This window comes from Ischnura elegans, chromosome 10 (assembly GCF_921293095.1).
Source record: "Ischnura elegans chromosome 10, ioIscEleg1.1, whole genome shotgun sequence".
NCBI lineage: Eukaryota > Metazoa > Arthropoda > Insecta > Odonata > Coenagrionidae > Ischnura > Ischnura elegans.
Window position 1 is genome coordinate 66,106,629 of NC_060255.1, and position 21,614 is coordinate 66,128,242.

General features: G+C 37.3%; 1 protein-coding gene across 5 annotated transcripts in view; it reads right to left on the reverse strand.

Annotated features, from left to right (window-relative positions):
- Positions 1-6,588: 6,588 nt before the first annotated feature.
- The window catches only part of LOC124166949, a 127,068-nt gene continuing 112,042 nt past the window's right edge, over positions 6,589-21,614 (reverse strand). For all 5 annotated transcript variants that reach the window (XM_046544670.1, XM_046544672.1, XM_046544671.1 and 2 more), the window contains 6 exons: positions 17,990-18,158; positions 15,519-15,665; positions 14,827-14,967; positions 11,093-11,191; positions 9,624-10,265; positions 6,589-7,032 (listed from right to left, as the gene is read on the reverse strand). In XM_046544670.1, the coding sequence (XP_046400626.1) occupies positions 7,024-7,032; positions 9,624-10,265; positions 11,093-11,191; positions 14,827-14,967; positions 15,519-15,665; positions 17,990-18,158 (1,207 nt within the window). In that variant the 3' untranslated portion in view covers positions 6,589-7,023. The remainder of the gene's footprint in view (positions 7,033-9,623; positions 10,266-11,092; positions 11,192-14,826; positions 14,968-15,518; positions 15,666-17,989; positions 18,159-21,614) is intronic.

Sequence of the window (21,614 nt, forward strand, 5' to 3'; positions counted from 1 at the left end):
GTTTCGTCATGCTTTCGTTTCCTTTTGGATTGTAGTAAATTTCTTTCCATTCTTACCGAAAATAAAAATTTTAAAAATGTTTCACTTTCACAGATTTTGTTGACGGTGTCCATGGCTGTGGGTTGGGCCATCCAGGCCTAGATTTCAAAGGGGAAAAGTACTTACGCTGTGGTTTTTTATTTTAGTCCCTCGGTTGAACATGTTTTTCTACGATTAGGCTGACATCACAGCTGTGGGCCGGGCGAGATCTTCGGGAAAAAATATTTTCCCATTCATACCACCTACCTTCCTTGCGGGCGATTGGGGGTGGGCGACCTCGTATTTGTCGACTCGTGGTGTCTCCATGTAACGTAAATCCTTATGGGCTATGTGTGTTACATAATCTTTGATGTGTTACCTCGTGATGTAGACGAGTTTCGATCCGAAATTCTGATGGAGTCTTTTTAAAATGTCACATTTACATTTTTACTTCCAGTTTTTTTATGGGTCAATTATTTTCCTTTAGTGTCGTAAATTTTTCAAATGCATTTGTAAACGGAGGTTTCGTCATGCTTTCGTTTCCTTTTGGATTGTAGTAAATTTCTTTCCATTCTTACCGAAAATAAAAATTTTAAAAATGTTTCACTTTCACAGATTTTGTTGACGGTGTCCATGGCTGTGGGTTGGGCCATCCAGGCCTAGATTTCAAAGGGGAAAAGTACTTACGCTGTGGTTTTTTATTTTAGTCCCTCGGTTGAACATGTTTTTCTACGATTAGGCTGACATCACAGCTGTGGGCCGGGCGAGATCTTCGGGAAAAAATATTTTCCCATTCATACCACCTACCTTCCTTGCGGGCGATTGGGGGTGGGCGACCTCGTATTTGTCGACTCGTGGTGTCTCCATGTAACGTAAATCCTTATGGGCTATGTGTGTTACATAATCTTTGATGTGTTACCTCGTGATGTAGACGAGTTTCGATCCGAAATTCTGATGGAGTCTTTTTAAAATGTCACATTTACATTTTTACTTCCAGTTTTTTTATGGGTCAATTATTTTCCTTTAGTGTCGTAAATTTTTCAAATGCATTTGTAAACGGAGGTTTCGTCATGCTTTCGTTTCCTTTTGGATTGTAGTAAATTTCTTTCCATTCTTACCGAAAATAAAAATTTTAAAAATGTTTCACTTTCACAGATTTTGTTGACGGTGTCCATGGCTGTGGGTTGGGCCATCCAGGCCTAGATTTCAAAGGGGAAAAGTACTTACGCTGTGGTTTTTTATTTTAGTCCCTCGGTTGAACATGTTTTTCTACGATTAGGCTGACATCACAGCTGTGGGCCGGGCGAGATCTTCGGGAAAAAATATTTTCCCATTCATACCACCTACCTTCCTTGCGGGCGATTGGGGGTGGGCGACCTCGTATTTGTCGACTCGTGGTGTCTCCATGTAACGTAAATCCTTATGGGCTATGTGTGTTACATAATATTTGATGTGTTACCTCGTGATGTAGACGAGTTTCGATCCGAAATTCTGATGGAGTCTTTTTTAAATGTCACATTTACATTTTTACTTCCAGTTTTTTTATGGGTCAATTATTTTCCTTTAGTGTCGTAAATTTTTCAAATGCATTTGTAAACGGAGGTTTCGTCATGCTATCGTTTCCTTTTGGATTGTAGTAAATTTCTTTCCATTCTTACCGAAAATAAAAATTTTAAAAATGTTTCACTTTCACAGATTTTGTTGACGGTGTCCATGGCTGTGGGTTGGGCCATCCAGGCCTAGATTTCAAAGGGGAAAAGTACTTACGCTGTGGTTTTTTATTTTAGTCCCTCGGTTGAACATGTTTTTCTACGATTAGGCTGACATCACAGCTGTGGGCCGGGCGAGATCTTCGGGAAAAAATATTTTGCCATTCATACCACTTACCTTCCATGCGGGTGATTCGGGGTGGGCGACCTCGTATTTGTCGACTCGTGGTGTCTCCATGTAACGTGAATCCTTATGGGCTATGTGTGTTACATAATCTTTGATGTGTTACCTCGTGATGTAGACGAGTTTCGATCCGAAATTCTGATGGATTATTTTGAAAATATCGCATTTAAAACCCTATTTTGATTTTATTGTCAAATATTTTTTTGTTCCATGTTGGACATGATTTCATTCTATTTTTAAACATTATGGTTGTGTTACTCCAAGATATTAGCTTGAGGAGAATATTGTAAATAGATTTTCATCCTCATTATTTGAATGTTTCTGTCCTTAAAGAGATCTAATATGCACCTACTTTTGGTTCCTGAATGCGGATAGCGCCTTAGTTTTTGTACATGCGTAGTATAGCGCCTTAGTTTTTGAACATGCGTAGTTTTTGTTGTATATTAATTCGGGGTTGGGAATGATACGTTACCATATGTTTGATTTTTTGTGTTTCATTTACAAATCCCTGTTTTAGATATGTCGCATAGGTGAAATAATAAATGTCCAGGGTACATATACACTGCAATCTCTTTTTGCGACTTGCCCACCTCTCGATAGCGCCTCAGTATTTCATGTTATGTGGTTTAACAACGGATAAATTAACGTCCTTATTAATGTCTTTTTATTGATCCTGATGTTTATCGTTAATTTAAAGGTAGATTCAGTCGGTTTTTCGCTTTAATGTTTCGTAAAATTCAGTGTATAAAGTTGCCTTTACTAGCGCTCTCCACGGGACACCTATCAGGATAGCGCCATAGTATAAAACGTATTTTTTTTGTACATATTTATCCTTTATGCCGGTTGAAATGTTGAGTTACATAAATTTTGTTTACTTATCTATACTTTAAAGGTAATTTTTTTGCTATATCTGGTTTTATGTCTTATTAAATGTCCGAGTGGAACGTTGCCTGCACTTATATTTTAGAGTGTCTCTCCTGCCAATTCGTAATAAGAAAGAATAACTATCTTTCTTAAAAGAATAAAATGAACCGATTTAAAGGTGTAATAGTAAGTTTAATTGAAAAAGCCGTCTTTATACCATAATTATAAAGCATTATGTGTTAGCATAATTTTGTCGCTATTTCCCTGGGCGTGGGTTGACCTTTCATGGGTTAAAATAATGCGCGTCTAATGGACCCATTTTTCTTTGGAAGTATAGCTACCGTATCCTATTATATTTCAGTGGAGGATGGGGGCCTAGTTTGTATTGGGAATATTATACTAGAGAAATTTCCATCATGCCCTTAAAATAATGGCTGGAGTAGCTGCGACTCCTCAGGATAGGTAATAATGTGCAGGGCCGGATTTACCCTAAGTTACGCTATAGGCACCTCTCCATTGAGCGCCCCTCCTCACTAGAACCCCCCTCCTCGATTTTTATGATAAGGCTTAGCCACTCGCATGGGGTTAGGTTCGGAATAAACAGATATATGGCCGACAGCATAAGTTTATACTTGATTTGTTACGCTGGGAAAACATAGACAATTCAATTTTTAAAAACAGCTTGGAGTAAAACTATATGAAACAGTTGAACTTTTATGCAACTAAAACACTTTATGAATACCCTTTCCAAAAATAATGCCTACTCTTAATTCATACAACAAAAAAGAGTAACTTGAAAAATATTACGTACTGCTGTAACTGAATGAACTGCTGTCTACCCCTTGTTGTATCCTGTGCTTGAGATTATAGTTCCTTTTATTAAATTCCGCTATTCCCTCTCTGTGGTGTTTCACACTCCTTGTCCAAATTCTCATATCTCATTTCCAAACCTCCTCAAACGAGTTGTTCCAGTCCTTCATCGCCACTAGATTTTTTGCTTACCTGGGGCATCCTTAATTATTTATTTCCTTTAGCTGTTCCTACATTCCATTTTCTTGTTTCCTAGTATGGTTACCATTGGGCACCGACACTTGAGCCACCACAAGGTTAGTAGGTCATGCCTCAACTTCTCTATCCACAGAATCCTTTGGCACTTACCTGATCTACACCTACCACACACTATCTGAGCCTATGACTTCGTAGCAAAGCTTGAGCTATTGAGAAATTTCAGAGCAACACTGAGAACATCATATTAGAACCCTACTATATTTACAGGTCTGACAGAAATGATTAATTAAGCGATATTTTGCAGAATGGATACATAGAATAGGTGTAGAAATTCATGAAGCCCCAAACAATAAAAGACCTTAATAAATGGTGGGTAGGTGTAATTTTTTTGGAGTATTTCCTTTTTATTGTTAATGGCTGGTGTGGCAACACCATCTGCCTATTGAGGTGGCTTGCACCTCACTTCACAGTCTCAAGATATATACTCTCCCTTTTTCAATTTCCCTTATACTTTCTATATAACCCACCCTCATATCATTATTCTAACATTTTACACATATATTAGGTGCTATTAGTGGTAGACATCTTTAAAACTTTATGGTACTCCTACTACTTGCAAGTAGGGAAATGCAAAAGACGGGGTTATTTTATAGGAAAAAGTGGTGTTATATTTTTACAAAAGTGATGTTATTTTGCCCTGAAATCGGTGTTATTTTCACGTCAAAATAATTGATTTTGATAAAGAGCCATGCTTTCAGTGGCCTACCCATTGCCCTGAATTTAAGATATTATTGACCGGGGATAATTTAAGCAATAATATACATGGATTATATATAGAATGAATTCACCTATTTTATCCTTCACGTATCCATATATTCAGCTTACATAGAAGAGAAATTACTTTTGAATGTCTGTAATTTCAAATGAAATATTGCTATTGTGAGTTCTCTTCTTTTAGATTTGTTCTCTTATCTATTAACACAGTGCTATAGCAGGAAAAAAATCTTTCTGAGTCCACATTTGCAGAGGGGATCCAAATTGCTTAAAGGCATTTAGGTGCAAACGATGTCTCAGACAATTTGAGCTCCTGGATTGCTTTAATTACATCCTCTGAACCCCAGGAATTTTTCTTTTGTAGTAATTTCTGTAATTCTCCAAACCCCAAGATCAACTTCTCTGTCTTCATTGATTCGAGGCCATGAATGTTTTGTCATTAAGTCAGGGTTCACCTCTGTAGTCAAAACTTATAGGGGATCAAAAACTGAGATCTTTTCAAATATGTACCTATTTTGCTGCTTAGGAGGCATTAAGAGAACTAAGTTTTGTTGATGCCTTTTTAGCCATCTGCATAGGTATTGACTTTACAGCATCTGCTTAAGAGATTGTCATGTTTTGCAAATTTAATAAGTGGTTTTATCGAAAAAAGTACTCCTATAAATATTCTGGAGACTCATGTATAACTTCCTCAACTCTTTCGAGACGATTCAGCTCTCCCCTTAGCATGAATTGAGGACTGAGCTCCATGAGACTCTACGGTTCCCTCTGTATGGAGCATTTATGCTGGGCATTTGTTAAGAAAGGTCTTGTGGATAATCACACACTCTCAACACCAACCTTTTTCGATCCTTCCTAGTGAGGACTTCGCATTATCTTGGACTCCGAGGGTAGTTGTGGTCCGTGGTTTCTTTCATGGTTTATATCCCTGCCAGCGGCATTGATTCGCTGTCAATTCATGCTTTGATTATACAAACTAGCTATATGGATGATTGTTGCTTGGACTTCCAATTGAATTCCTCGTTTTATTCTGAGAATTTTCAAATTTTGAACGAAGCTCAATTGTCAGTATTAACTAATTCAATGCATTAATTATAATTTCCATGTTGATTTTTATACTGAAATTGCGATATCAGTTACAATTTATGGTAGAATTTTGTTTAAATATTAACGCTTCTCAAAAGAAAAGGAATTCAATTCTTAGTTTATATTTTTTGAGAAAGAAGCATATATTTATTTCACAAACTAACTGAATGAACAATAGGGTGGTTTCCTACTATTTTTTTATTGCCTAAATCGAAAGACTATTACTCCTAGAGTATGTATTTCACTCTTTTAGATTATTAAATGACGATATCTATTTTTTGTGATTACATGAAAAGTGAAAATTTCAAGCGCACGAAAATGCGATAGCTAAGTATGGATGCTGGGAAAAGCCCGTGTGACGTCATTCTCGTTCCCGCTGCCGCAAGTGAGGTGACCTTGGGGCGAGGCTTTGAGCACTAATACGACGCAGGATGCTAGCAGGTAGCAGAGTACCATGCTAGCAGGTAGTGTAAGGCTTAAATAAGGATTATTAATACCTCATCAAACCAAGGAAACTTTCCGACCATAGGCAGTTTTAATAGGTGATTGCTAAGAAATGTTTGCTCTGAGCTCCGTGCCTCATGCATGCATTGGTAATCTCAGACGATGTAAAACTCCTATCTACTCGTATAGAAACTAGGTCCCTGTGACGTCACATGGAGTGGCATCGCATGGGCTCCAATCTGGCCTTTTTCAAATGAGGATAAAATTAACCATTGCCATTCGTCTAAACTAGGATTTATAAAACCAAATAATTTGTATATTATGAATACACTAACGGTGGGTAACGAATTGCAATCAATGCCTTTCATTTTTAACTATCTTTTATTTATATAAATATGTCTAACTGCCACCAATTGAAGCCTGAATCTGTCGAACTTAAAAGAAATGTAAGTAATTCACCTCCAGGTACCAGGTAAGTACACAGTAAATAGCTAATCAAAATAAAACTTTTATCTCATGTTTATTCACATGTAGCAGGAAAATCACAGTTCCGTAAATAGTAGGGCTATAGTGAGCCAAAACAACCACTCAAGACTTATAGGATTTTGATAATTACATTAAGTTTTAATGCAGAAATCTTAAGCAGGTCACTCATATGCTTGAAGGATACCTCATCTTCATTCTGACACAGAAAATAGCAATGAGATCCAACATATTTGTCCTTCAAAAATTATCTCAAAACAGATAATCAAAATTATAACATCAGGAACAGAGAAACAAAGATGATGACAGGGATGAATTTCTTCCCATTTGGCACAGCAGAAATATCACCAAAGACACAGAGATCTTCAAAATCTGCCAATATTCAGCATGGAGGATCTTCCAAAAATCACTCAGCCCTGGAGCTAACAGTCACATGCTCCAGATCACCCCTTATCAGCTGGCCTGGAAAAATCATATAATGTTAAATATGCACCAACATGATACAGCGAGATAACTCAAAACAGTCAAAAGGGATTACCATGCTTATAAACATGTAGTGAACATGTTTCGGAGGGAAAGGAAAACCATGACTGTTATTAAGAGCAAAAATTATAAATACACATTAATTGCCATGGGAAAAAAATACCCTGGACTAGGAATCTATTCACAGACCTTGGGCTTTTCCAGGACACTATGCTATACAGTTTCCTTGATTCCCATGGCAATATACCAAGGCTTATGGTGCCAAATGAAAGGCCATTGCAGTCCATCAAGGATGGCAATGTATGGGAAATACACTATGCCACAATACCCTTTAATTTTATGGCATAGTATATTGAAGGGTGTTTAAATTGCACACACACAATACCCTTCAAAATTGTGCCATAGGTTTTCACAGGGCTTTGATGAAGGAATAATTTATCAGGTTACAGCATCGTGCATGCTGATATGATGGCAACAGTTTTACTCCAAATCCCCCAAGTGTTTTCAGCTCTAAGTGCCCGGATCAACAATTTTGCCATCTTTTAAAGGAGTCTGTTCACCCTCTAATAAGCAGAGTCTGAAATCCAGATTTCATGATTCAATCCAACTTCGTAGACTAATAGTCCAGCGGTCATGCTAACCACGAATTACCCCCTAAATGGGATTATTTGACGAAAAAAAATAATACATTTAATAAACCTTTGCAGGAGAAATGAATTCCTTTCAGTTTGCCTTCCTAAGACATTTGGACACCATCTAGGTGGTATGATATCAGACTCCAAAGCAGAGGGCCCTAGTTAGAGGGTTTTATCGGGCAAATTTGAATTCCAAATTTCTTCCTAAATTTTCTTTCAAGAAAGCCTGTGATTCACCACTCTTTTAACCCAGGAGAGGGCATGCAGCATATCTACACAATGCCCTCCAACCCGCCTAAAAGGCATGTGGCAGGGGGTGTTAAGACACCAGCCATCTACATATAAACAGCAAATGATCAAGCATAATAACAACTAGCATTTATAAAAGTCCTTTATGGTTAGGGGAAAAAACGAATTCCCATATCTATCCATTCAGCAAAACATCTCTCTTAATTTATCACTTCTATCGGACCTGGAAATATAGTTTGGCTCTAATATCATGTTCTCCGTGTCGCTCATAAAGATATCCATTCTCAACTGTTCAAGCAATTTAAGCCTAGCACACAGCCTCTGAATCTCCCATGGCTCCCGGCCTAGTTCGCTTGACATCTGGGTAACACTGTCTGTATGCCCGTAGCAGTTTTCAACGAAAACGCAGCCTTCCTTTGTATTTTATTCAGATTAAACAACTTCGTAGATTACAACGATGGACATACAATGTATCAAAGAAGAACCATAGAATGTCATTTACTCCCCATGTGCCCTTTCCCGGGTTAATGGTTTTTCCATGAAAACTTTATTTTATAGCATGACAATTTTTTGCCTGCATTTATGGCACCTTATGTTTACCCCACATGGGATGTGGTTTGTGGTTAGATTGTGCTGGACTGTAGGTGTACAGTGTTTGATTGAATTCTGAGACCCCAATCTTGGACAATCTCTTATGACACTATCTATATGATGTAACGATGAAAGCCTAAAGTCAACTATTCTGGAAAAATTTCTTCACAAAGTGTATTATTGACAACATTCAAAGATAAAAGTTTGAAATTTGAGATTTACAGCGCAGCAGAATGTACTTCTGACTGAGGGAAAGGATACATTGCATGCAGCGATCATAGAATTTTCAAGACCATTTACATAGGACTGAGGAATGTTATACTGGAACAAGGATTCAGAATATTACCACAGCTGATGTGGAACCGGGCTAATCAGAACAGCGTTAATCAGGATGTGGTTGTGTACAAAAATGTTGAAGGAGAATATAATTATCGTCGACAATAAATAGTAGCTATTTGTATAATTAAACTTAACCAGAATATGAAATATCCTTAACATAACAACTGACTTTGCAAAACATTAAATAGTTTCAATTACTGATGTATGTATTTGTTATTTTTGGTTGTAACCTGCTTGCCAATTCTGTTATTGCCCAAAGGTTTGTGACCATTGCTGGTCCTTTATTCCTAGGGAATAGGTCAAATTTCTACTGGAGGGTATAAACAATGTTACATGAAGGGAAAGAGATTGGGAAAGGGAGATGCAGAAGGAGTCATTAGTATTCAAAACAGGACTTCATGCATTGCTGATTTCGAGGCCACAGTCCCTATTGAAGCTGTCTTGGCATTTCTTAATATCTGACAGCAACTGGATCGGCCAGAGTTTGGAAATTTTCACTTTAGCCATTACTATTGATTTTCCAAAGTTAACCCTATGCCCCGAGGTTCCACCCCTCCCTTTCCAACCCCTTCCCATTTATCAAGCATTATAATTACCCTCCAGTAGAAAGTAACCCAATCTTTCCGAAAAAGTGACCAGCTACAGCCACGAAACATCAGGAAAATGACCAAATCACTACGAGTGGCATAACCAAAAATAACATATAGCTGTAATTACCAGTAATAGCTTTAACCAAGACAAGTTTCAATTACGTACCATTCTTCCTTCTCCACTCAAGCCCCCACAGTTGTCACCGACTTCCTCTCCATCTGAATCCACTTCCACTTTAACAGGAACAAAAAATCCATCTGCTGGCACTTCAGGGTCACCACTCTGAGGGTGTGGCACATTCGGCACCTCCATGGTGATGTGTTTACCTTGTACCTGGGTAACCCTCTCACGACCCATAACCTCACCACCACCATCATTATTATAATCACCAGCAGTCCCACAAGGTAAAATTAACTCCTTCCTAACAGTCACTTTACTCACACTAGTGTGCTGACTGGGAATCATTAACTTCTTCTTCACAGTCACTTTACCTACACTAGAGGGCTGACAGGGCATCATTATCTCCTTGTTAACAGTCAAACTATTCACACTCATGGGCTGGTAGGGAACCATTACCTCCTTCCTATCAGCCACTTTACTGACACTAATGGGCTGACAGGGCTTCGTTAACTCATTCGCTTGCCCAGCACTGGTGGGCTCATCAGGAATTATAAACTCCTCACTAAAAGTAACTTCATCCACACTCGAGGAAGTTACTTCCTCTTTAACTGTCACTTGCTCCACACTGTTGGAAGCATGATTCCAACTCCTGTTGATTACAGACTCTGACTGTAGGTGACTCTCGGGCTGAAAATTATAAGATGAAAATTAAGGACATCATTTCTCTAAAAAAAAAAAAACAACATTAGCAGAGCCTCATTGACAAAACTTTCAGTGGACCAACAAAAATAGTTTCATCATTGAGGAAGTTTCCAACTGAGGTTTTATGGTTAGGGAGAGTGAAACCCTTTTCAATCAGGTCCACTTTGTTTCCAGGTTGCAATTACTCATTTGGAGGCAACAAAATTAAGTCTATATCTAATAATCTTATGCATTCAAAGGCAACACCATACACTTTCATGTAACCAAAAGAGAAACATAAATTTGCATTCCTGAACTAAATTTCCAAAATTAAATTTCTTGATCTAATTGTTAGTATTTTTGGCATGCAATGTTTTGCTCTCCCCCTACTGATTAATTATATAACTTATAAAATTTTGAGAAAAGAGCAGCAGGAGTGAATTTAGTAAAATTGAACCAACCAGTTGATACCATGAAGCAAAGAACTAGTCAGAGGAGAAACAACTACATCTTTGTGGGGAAATATGTTTCTAAATGTGAAGTTTTCTTCTTCTTCTCTAGTTACAATCCTATGATTGGTCTGCAACAGCCTTCCACTTTATCTGATATTGGACGCATCTTTTCACTTCTTTGTACAATGAGCACCCAAGTTCCTTCACCGACTCTCCCATGAAATCTAGTCAAGGACTGCTATAATAATTTTTCCCTCTATCATGCCATCCTCTTTAATTTCGACCAAGATTAATGTCACAGGATATGGCTACTTCAGGTGCTCTTTCTCTTATTCAGCATTCTACGTATGAAACTAGAAGCAAGAGATACACAATGCTCACCTCATCAACTTCTTGTTTTATTACAATGCTCTCAACTGCTTCACTGTGAACAGGAATCTCACCAGCTCCGGAAGGACATGCTGCATCCTCAGAGTCCTCCTGAATGAACATGGAATAATACACGGTATGAGTGTTTACATGTTCTATATAAATACACCAGATGAAGAATTAAAAGAGAGGCACTATTATGCACAGGTCAGAACACATCTCAAATATGTGACCAACATATGGCACTGAAATATTTGATCTGCCAGCTGAAGAAAATGTAAATAATTGTGGTTCAATTTATAAAACATTAGTTTTTGAGCAGACTAATCATTACACAACTTTTACTTTGATTACGCCTGAATCACACGATCATTTGTTTTGTCCCTCTTAGTGATCACTCAGGTGATTGCTTCTAGCAACCGTAAAAGTGATCGCTCGAGTGATCAATTATCTGAACCACACAGTCCCTCCCGCCGTCACTTCTCGCATCATTTCCGATATCACATTCATATTCCTCATACAACTCATAATCTTATGTCGTTTCCACGATTGTCAAACATTGCGCTGCAATCGCTCCGTACAGGCATGCATTCTAATTGGCTGATACGGGGTTTCAGTGATGGAAAAAGCAGCCGGACAAGTTATGAAAAAAGTGATGGGAATCCTCATCATTGGCGCTATCGCAAAAAACAATTGTGCACGACGATCATTTCTGAGTGATCACTCAATGACCGTGTGTTTCAGGCTTTAGAATTTATCACACTACCCTGATCTTTACAAATAATACTATGAATGGCACTATTTACTATATTCTTCATGTAATGTCAACCTTAAACAACATGATGGTGAGGCATCTCACAAACAACCTGCAGGCACGTAGAACTAAACCCAACACTGCAAAGAGTTCTGCAGTTGCTATGAACTTTTAACATAGCTATAAACTAAGAGCCTAGGAATACCGTTAATGATTCAGATAAAACATTATTTATATATAAGCTTATTAACTATGTTTCTATGAAAGCAGGCCAACATGTAGCCTAAATTTTCAAGCAGCACTTTGGTTTGGAGACTATTGGAGGCTGAGAAGTCTAGCTTTTGGGTAAATCCACCATGATTTGAAGCAGCAATGCACACTATTCACCTATAGCCAAAACTAATTAAAACTTAAACCTAGCATTGAACTCACTTGAAGGGTATTAGGATAGCCTCAGAAATATAACTTTCGCTCTCGAACCATCTCATTGTCATCACAGCACTCAAAGCACCGAGATGGAGATGCCGAATGCATTCTGATATGGCTAACTTTCATCACAAGCTATCCACTACCACTTAAAATACTAAAATCCATTGTGTGTATACACAGTGTACCAGAAAAAGAAAACAATTAGGCAATCTTAGAATCATTAAAAGAATACACCCACTCCCTGACTAATGCTGTTCCATAATACAGCAGACTCCTGATTATCAGGCTGCAGTTAATCCGTGTTGCAGCTGATCTGCACATGGGTTTTACACTTTTTCGATGTTTTCCGCAATCTTAAAAAAAAGACAAATGAAGCAACAGCATCAGGATAGCTGCATTTTCATGCCAGGCTACACCGGACTTATTACTTCTATTCGAATTCCCTTCGTAAAATGGAATTGTTATATTTACTTGCTGACAAGGAATGTTTCAAGTCTACTTAGACGTCTGCTCTACCAGTGCTGACTACGATCAGTGGCAGGAAAAAAAAACTCTTGATTAATTCTAGAAGATTCGTCAGTGTTTAATCAATTGTCAATTATGAAAAAGTTATTAACGATCTTTAATTGCATATTTCATACAGCAAATTCGCCATTATTGCCGTGGCCTCGGTTGCAGTTGACTACGGCCCAAGGGAACCAGAGATTTCGTCACACTCGGGCATGTTTACGTCGTGACTAATCAAGGTCAAACTGGAGAGGAACCGAATGGTAGATATGAAGGCAGCGGGAGAAGTGGAAGTAGAGATAGCATGAGTCATAGCCAGGCACTTGACTGCATAGACAATTGCCACAAGTCCTGGTTTCCTATAACCGCTGTTGCGCGATGGCGTGATTGTGCACCTGTTGCCTTCACAGGAGTTCCATGTTCCTGTTTTCCAAGCATTGTGGTGTGCGATCGCACTCATGATCACGGATCTGCATCCCACAGCAGTTACAAACCGGACTTGTGCGAGACGCGATTACACGGCGTGGTGCCAGACAGTGTAGTTTCCGACGTCGCACAGTGGTTTTAAGAATTCGTGGAAATCACTTTTCCGATCTGTGATATTGCAGCCCTGGATGCCTGATTTTCGGAAACCAGGTATGACACGGAGCAGTAGGAATGAGAGTACAATCACGTTTTCGCCTCTAAAAAGATCGCGGTTGGGAAAAGAAAGCAGGTAATGATTACGGAAAGCAATCTAAAATAACACAGGATATGCATAAATAATATTTAATCACTTGATTTACATGAATTATGAAAATAAAATTATATTCAAGTGAAAGTTTGGATAATGTATTTGTGTTTTCCCATTATTCGTGCTGCCTCTCCCCATATACATATGCTGTCTTTTACCAACCTCCAAGGAAGGTGGTAATGCCACCGAAAATTAAGTTATTAATGTGAGTTTTTAATCTTTATCTTGTGTGTTTTGTGATACTGCCCATCCTAGGGTTTTTTACGTTATTTACCTCGCCGAGGAACATTTCACTCTACGGCTCATTTGCATCCTTGCAATCTCAACTTTGAACCAAAGATACTGAGTGATAAAATCAGGCATTGGTTACTCTGGCATATGTATTTGATCATTGGTATGGTCATCCGTGATTTTGCGCAATCTTGCCATGATAAAATTTAACCAATGCCAATTAAGTTGTAGCTTGGCAGTTACATGGCAGTGATTTGAATACTAGTAGAAAATAGAGTATAAATTGTCAATGTGATAAAAAATTTGGCCGGTCCGAGTTTTTTCTGCTAATACTGTCAATAAAAAATTAAATTTAAGCAAAAAGCAACTCTTTGTTTGCAAATGCATGCTTCTTTTTCATTTTATGTATTTTTGGTCTTTAATTTCAATTAAAATTATAGACAATAAAAAAAAAATAAATAGTTTTTTGCTCTACTGAAAAGTTGCTATTTTTGAGATGTGTGTTATTAGAACTTAGCCATCAATAAGCTATTTAAACAACCAAAGATATTTTTATCTGTGATTACTCATCAAATAACAAAGAACAGGCTGGAACCAGCTGATCAATGCGCTATTGATTTTTCCTCCATATAAATTGGAAATACTGGTCAGTGTTGATGGCCAGACGGAATATGATACATCACATATGCCTCCGAACTTGAGCAATGCAGTCTGTTCCCTTTCGTCAGATATAATCTTGTAGAGAAGGGAATCCCTCTTGGGTACTGGGGATTCTTTCTTTCATGGAGTCCTTACTTGACAGGAGTCGTGGGAGCATTAATGGCCCTGGGTGGGGGTGGAGCTTGGCAACAATGTCACATCATTGTGACCTAGGAACTTATTTTTTGGGACTTCTTGCATCTGGAGAGTTAACTTCTTTTCACACATATTCATTGTTGAATATATGCTGGACATATAAATATAATATTTTGAAGGTCTAAGTCTGGCCAGATTACCGATGGCCAAAGTATGCCTAATGGGCCAAACCTACTGAGGCCATAATGATCAGCCATGGCTTGGTCACAGTACGGCCTAATTTTGCGTTGTACTTACTTCAGAATCAGTTCCAGCTTCCACTATTCGTCCAAGCCTAGCCTTGGTTTCAAAACACTTTCTTTTGAAGTTTCGAAAGTGTGACAATTCTTCCAGGCAGTAGTTGCAGATCTTTGAAGGATAACCATCATTGGGATTTACCTATAGACAAGGCAAGATAATGTGAACATAAATACAGATGCAAAAAATTAAATATGGCATCATGTAATTAATACCACTACTGCTTTAGTTGAATCACATCTTTCACTATTGACACCAATATCAAGACACTGATTTTTCTGTAGAAATCAATTCTCTCCTATCCACAAGATTTTTAAAACATCACCATAAATCTATCAGAAAAAAATGTTCTCTATTCTACCATTATCAATGACTATATTCCTTAATACACTTTATACTAGAATTTCATATAAAAATCCATTTGAAAATTGCACATATGAAGGTAAGAAGTAATCAATTTTAAAAGTGTTGAATATGAAGAGTATGAATTTTACCAGTATGTAGCAACTCTGACATTTTCAATCAGGAATATTAGCCATAGAAATATAACTAACAATATAAATCCTAATCCTCATGATACCCCACATTCTGCTTCAACACCTATGTGGTAGACGAATTGGGATACTAGACATTAACCTACAACTAACACTATACACAAGCCGTTAGGCATTAAGTGGCAGAGTAATACTTACATCTAATCCCATGAGGTCATTTATAACGTCACCAACATGAAAGTGATGAGCATCATGAAATTCAAATATGTATGTAAAATCTTCAAGATGCATGAAACACAGCCTACACTTCTCCAAGTGACTGCTTCCCTCATCCAATTCACTTTCCTGAAACCATGAAAGCAGAGAAAATACTTAAAGATGGGTTGGTTTGGTTCATAATTTCTTGGGTTCACTGGTTTCTGAGCTTAGAATTAAAACCAAAAAGAATAGGTATCCAAATAATTTGCAAAAAAATCCAATTCCAAAATCTTTTTATCAGTAGCATTGACATTTCATGAAATTGGGTCAATTTTTGGATCAAATCACTTGTGAGATAACTTAATATGTAGAGATGGGTCGAATAGTATTTTTCTCGAATTCCAATAACTTAATTATTTTCCTATACCGAATACCTCACTCGAATATCGAATACTGCATCACTAAATGCTGAATATGCATTTTATTCACCAATTTGAAATATAAATGAAAGTTAAAATAAAAAAATGCTAAACACTTCATAAGTCATTCTACTTCAATACAACTCCTAAATCCTGACGCAACTATTACCACGATTACATCAACCTTGCACGCATGGAGTGCCGCAATTCTTTTGTCTTTTTAATCATATGCATATTGAAGGTTATATTATTAGTAATACTTCACTGTGTTTATGGAAAAACTTAAACTAAATATAAAAAATTGACAGTTTCTTTGTAATTGGAACATGTAAAAGGTGAATTCCATCATGCAACAGGGAGTCGGAAAAGGAACAGCCAATCAAACGTGCATTTGAAGGTATACATACATCCTTCTTAGTGTTGTTCTTGTGGAGGCATCAGTGCTTACTTTCAATGGTAAGTTTTACCAAAAAAACATTTACAAAAACAAACCAACCAAATGTGCAAACCTTCATGTAAGACCCAAAAATTTTCCACGGATTTAAAGCGAATCCCGGAAGATCTGTGCCATCTATTTGTGATTTGAATAATTGATAATGTTGCGTCATTGAATATCGAATAGTCTAAAAGCTCATTTTTCGAGGCATTTGGTGATTCAACTATTCAAACATCACATCCCTATTAATGTGTTAATTTAGAAAGTTTTATAACAGGATCCTCAATGAAATTCATTGTTAGCTATTGAATATTCAGTAATGAAAATGAAACACTGGTTAAAAGAACTGGAACAAAGAACAAGGATAAAAAACTGGAAGAAGGAATTGTACATTACTATAATCGCCGATACATGATAGAGACAAGGGGTGGGTTAGGGGGCTCTCATCTCCTGTGTATATTCAACTACCGAGCTAAATTACCACTTTATCTAGTGCAAACTGATTACCCCAGCAGGCTCCAGAATGAAAAAAATTAATGAGAGAAATGTACGGCAAAATAATCATCCTGTTGTTCATTAGTGAAAAGAGGAACTCGGCTATCTCACTTCTGTTTGAAAGGACTTAGATAAAAATAGCTACTAATTGTCTACAAATGTTGGAATCCCTGTATGTTGTGATAACTAAAATTATGAGAAATTACAAGCCTTAGCAACCACGTACAACAAAAATTGCCAAAACCAGGGCATCCTCATATTTCGCTAAAAATGTACTCTTACTCTCCTAAGTGACATTTTTACAGATCATAAGGCTTCCCTAATTAATTCTTCCCTTTTTCTTATGAGCGCCAATAGTCAGGAAGTTCAGTGTTAATCACAAATTTATGTGATATAGATAGTAATTTACATAAAAAATGACACTTGGGAATCCATTTTTGTTTACATTTCTAGCATAATTACCAACATAATAAAAATATTTTCTAAACAATTTTGCAAATGGACCTTTGCCAATAAATTCTAACCGATTCCTTCACTTGCTATTTATTTAGGAATTATAATGAACGAGCAAACACTGTGTTTCAATTTATATCAGCAGATAGTCATTTCTCCTCTCATTTAAAATAGTTAGTTAGCTCAAACGGTATGTCATAGAAGAAGACATCTTAGGATTAAATATATCATGGATATAATATGGAATGGTGAAGTGAACTATGGAAAATACATCGAGGCATTTTATTAACATCCTCTACGTCTTTTCAAAACAAAACAAATTAAAAGTACATAAAAAAATGACTGACACTGCTTCTTCCAACATTTCATGCAAATTTTCCCATTTCAACTCAATTTTAATATTACTCAACGTCAATAACGTATGAGACTGCTTAAAGTGCACAAATTATATAGATAAAAGGATAGATGTCCTCCATTATTTTTCAATAAATGCCCCTGAACTATTTCCCTAATTTTTCTTTGAGTGATAAATATATTTTTCGTCAATTTTTTTCTATAAACTGATCTCTAAGTCAACATAGGAGATTAGATACACGTAAAGACTCAGAGGAATTCCAACTAATCAGAAACACTTGGATCTAAAAAGTGGTGCATTTCAAAGTACTTACATCCATTGAGATAGACTCCTGTTCTTCATCATGATGTATAACTTCTTGAAATGAAATGGCACTCTCAGCAACAGAGACACCCTCCTGAGGTAGAATGGGCCACTTCCGAGGTACTACACGAGGAGACTTCCGACTAGGACCAACAGAAGAGGCATCCTCAGCCTTTTTCCTGCAACATAGATACATAAAATAAACCCATGAAGGTCAGGCTGGATGAGTTTCAAAGTTCAGTGTTGGGGTTGACAACAGTTTAGATCCTGCAGATGGCAAGTTCAAATTGCCATGATTGACAAGCAAAAAAACAAAAAACCAGTAATTAAATGGTGCACAGTGTGGATTTCTATAACACTTGTTACAACTGGAAACCTATGTGCATAATAGAAACAAGAACTCTAGAATGTAGTGAGTTACATTAACTTACTCAGATACCACAGAATTTCCTTAATACATACATGAATATTTGAATTAATTTAAAATAAACATTTGAGAAATTTTCTGGCTTTCAAATATTAGGAGTAATTACAACTTAATTATTTTATGCATAATGTTCATTTAACCCAAACAGTTGTGACAAAGTCTCTAAACTAGTTGGGTTAAATAAACAGTGACTAGAAAATTACAAGTCATTATTTCTCCGACAAGCATGACAATGTTCCACAGAGTTGAGCGAGCTAGTGACACTTGAATGATCATGGCTGTAAAATGTTTCTACTAGGCAATATTCCCACACAATTTTTCTCTTACAGTGTAGCATTCCTGTTGTGCAAACAGAGCCATGGAGGGTATCGGACCACCTGTGCGTAATAGTGGGGAGCCTTCCGCAGAGTCTGATATTTTTTCCAGTCAACTAGCAGCCAATTGGAGAGTAAGCACATCAATATCCCAGGCCCTCTGTTAACACGTTGCATACCGGGGTATTTAAATACCTAGGAACGCCGATTTGGAAATATGTATGTGCTTATTAGGGCATAATGCCTTTGGTTTAAACATGGTTAAAAAGCTAATGTTTAGCATATAACTTTACCCATTCAAACTTTATGATGCATCAACTCATCATGAATAACGAACAACAACTGAAAATGTACTAACGACTACGTATTGTACGCTTTAAAATTGTTTAGGATGACGCGCCTAAATGACGAGAATCTTCGTTATCCGTCCGGAACGTTCGGGAAAAAAATGACGAGAATTCTTGCCATCCATACGCAACGTGTTAAGAAGACCAATTGTGATCCAAGATGGGGGGAAATCACGAGGAGCACTATGTATATCATCAGATTCTGTGTCAAACTCTGGACAACTGCGACGATCAGAATGTTTCAGGACACTTATGGGGATGCTGCCATGACATGTTTCAAATTGTTCTAATGCTATAAGCTCTCCTGAGAAGGGAGGAAGCTCGTGGAAGACGACCAGCACACCAGTCATGAAGACATGTTTGCTCATACTGCAGCCATGCCCAAATGGATTATTTATTGAAGTAATTAAGACTAATTAAATAAGTTAAATTCAAGTTTATTTTTCAGTTATTTTTTTCTATATTTTCCTCATGTTGGGGGACACCAGCTCCTTCATACTCCACATCAATAGGCCCCGAAACAACAGGTAAAATTAGAAGCAGTGACTTTGGTACCTTTGAAGAAATTCAGAGAAAGTGGTTTCTTCCTAAAAGCTGAATGGATTTGCTCCCACAGCTTAAATTTAGGAAAAAACATAAATATTTCCCATTCTGCAACCCTAAGAAATGAAATGATCATCTCCAAAGGTGAACATCTTACCCATCCTGAGCTGGATTACATCCACTGCCAAGTATTGGATGCCACTTCAGCCGTGAGTAGTGGATGTTTTTCCTTATACACTCCAAATCTTTAGATATCAACACACTGGCAACATCCTCCTGCCGCTCCAGCTCCTGCTTGATTAGTTTTGATGGCCTTGCACCTAGCATTTCCTCAGCTTTCTTCTTGATGGCATTGGAAACTGATTTTCTGCCTATGTCTCGATCTGACAAAGGGTCATGAGAATGACTTCCTACCAACTTCGTCAGAGTAATTGGATTACTTCCCAATGTGAAAATTCTGGCGTTACATGTCTTGTTTGAGCACCGCCAGCCCTGCTCTTCCGTAGAAATCAATTTCCTGTACTGCCTGAATGCAAAGTTGTTATGAATCAGGAGCATCTGCCCCCTCTCGCTACACATCACTCTTATACTGCTATCCATATTGAATCAGTTTCCCACTCTGACAAGCAACAGGTGTCCCATCTGACACCTAGCTAGTAACAAGTCGTTGTGGTTATACAACAAAGTAAACAGTTTAAACACTATAAAAAAATATATTTTTACTTTATATATATTTAAATTTATATGGCATTCATAAAAAGTTATCGTTTACTGTATACCATTTAACCCTCTCTTAAAAATGTCTCCCCATTTAACAGAAGTTTGACAAAAAAAAAACTTGGGATTCTCTTTACTTTAGATGCTAATTAAAAACATTAGCTGTTAACGGGGGAGGAGAGGGGAAGAATCTAGCCAAATCAAACCCAATTATATGCGAGGAGGGGGGATGGGCATCGGAAAATAAAGTAATTCTTTCCCCTCAATAACCATGGTGAAATAGCATATATTTCAGTTTATCTCACCGTGATTCTCGACTACTTTCATTTATTTCTTAAATAATAGGGATTAAGAGTTTTTATGCACAGATTAACATATTAATACTAAAAATTAGTATATTGACAAATTATCACATTAGATTATGCATGAATCTAGCCAAACATCACAACATTCACCAACATATCATCGAAATTGCATCATGTAATTGATAGTCACTCCCTGAGCTCAATACGTTGGCGACAACCTTCTCAACTTAAACACAACCTGATTTTAGGCCAGTTAATACGAAGAAGAAAAAAAAACTTGACGAAAAATTAGTTTTATAACTCTTCTGAGTTTAGAAATAAGTAACCCACACTAGATGACATTAGCCCAATAGAATAGCTTCCGAAGAAATAACACCGAACTGCCGCGCACACTGCATTGAAATTCAGTTCGGTTATTTCTTTACTACGAGTTTCTCGTACCTAGCTGTCTTTTCCGGAGTGCACTCTAGCGTCTCTCTGTTGCAAGTATTCCAAGATTCACGGTTTAAAGTTGTATAAACGTAATAGAACCGCATTAAAAATATTGACCACGACTGCTAAAGCTCCAAATATGTCGCGGTAATTCAAAATCAACCAAGACTCACACAAAATTTTGTGTTAATTTTATCCACGAACGCCGACGTGGACGTATAAGTCAGGAATCAAGGTTCGAGTAACAATCGAGGACTCTTCAGTCGGCTTCTTTGTGTTGTCCCTACCGCGCATTTAAATTGAGCTTAGAAGTGGCAACTCCCGTCGCTAACGAACAGAGCAATCCGAATTTCACGGAGAAATAAGCCTAAATTTAACCAGTAAACCGAATTGTATAATCTTGAAGATACCGCATATTCATAACCTTTGCGATTTCAAATATTATAGGTATTATTATTTCGCAAAATAAAAGGATCACTTTCCTCTCATTGCCACGATGCGAACACTTTTTGAAATGCGATTATAATGCGCCCTATGTGACAATTGAAAA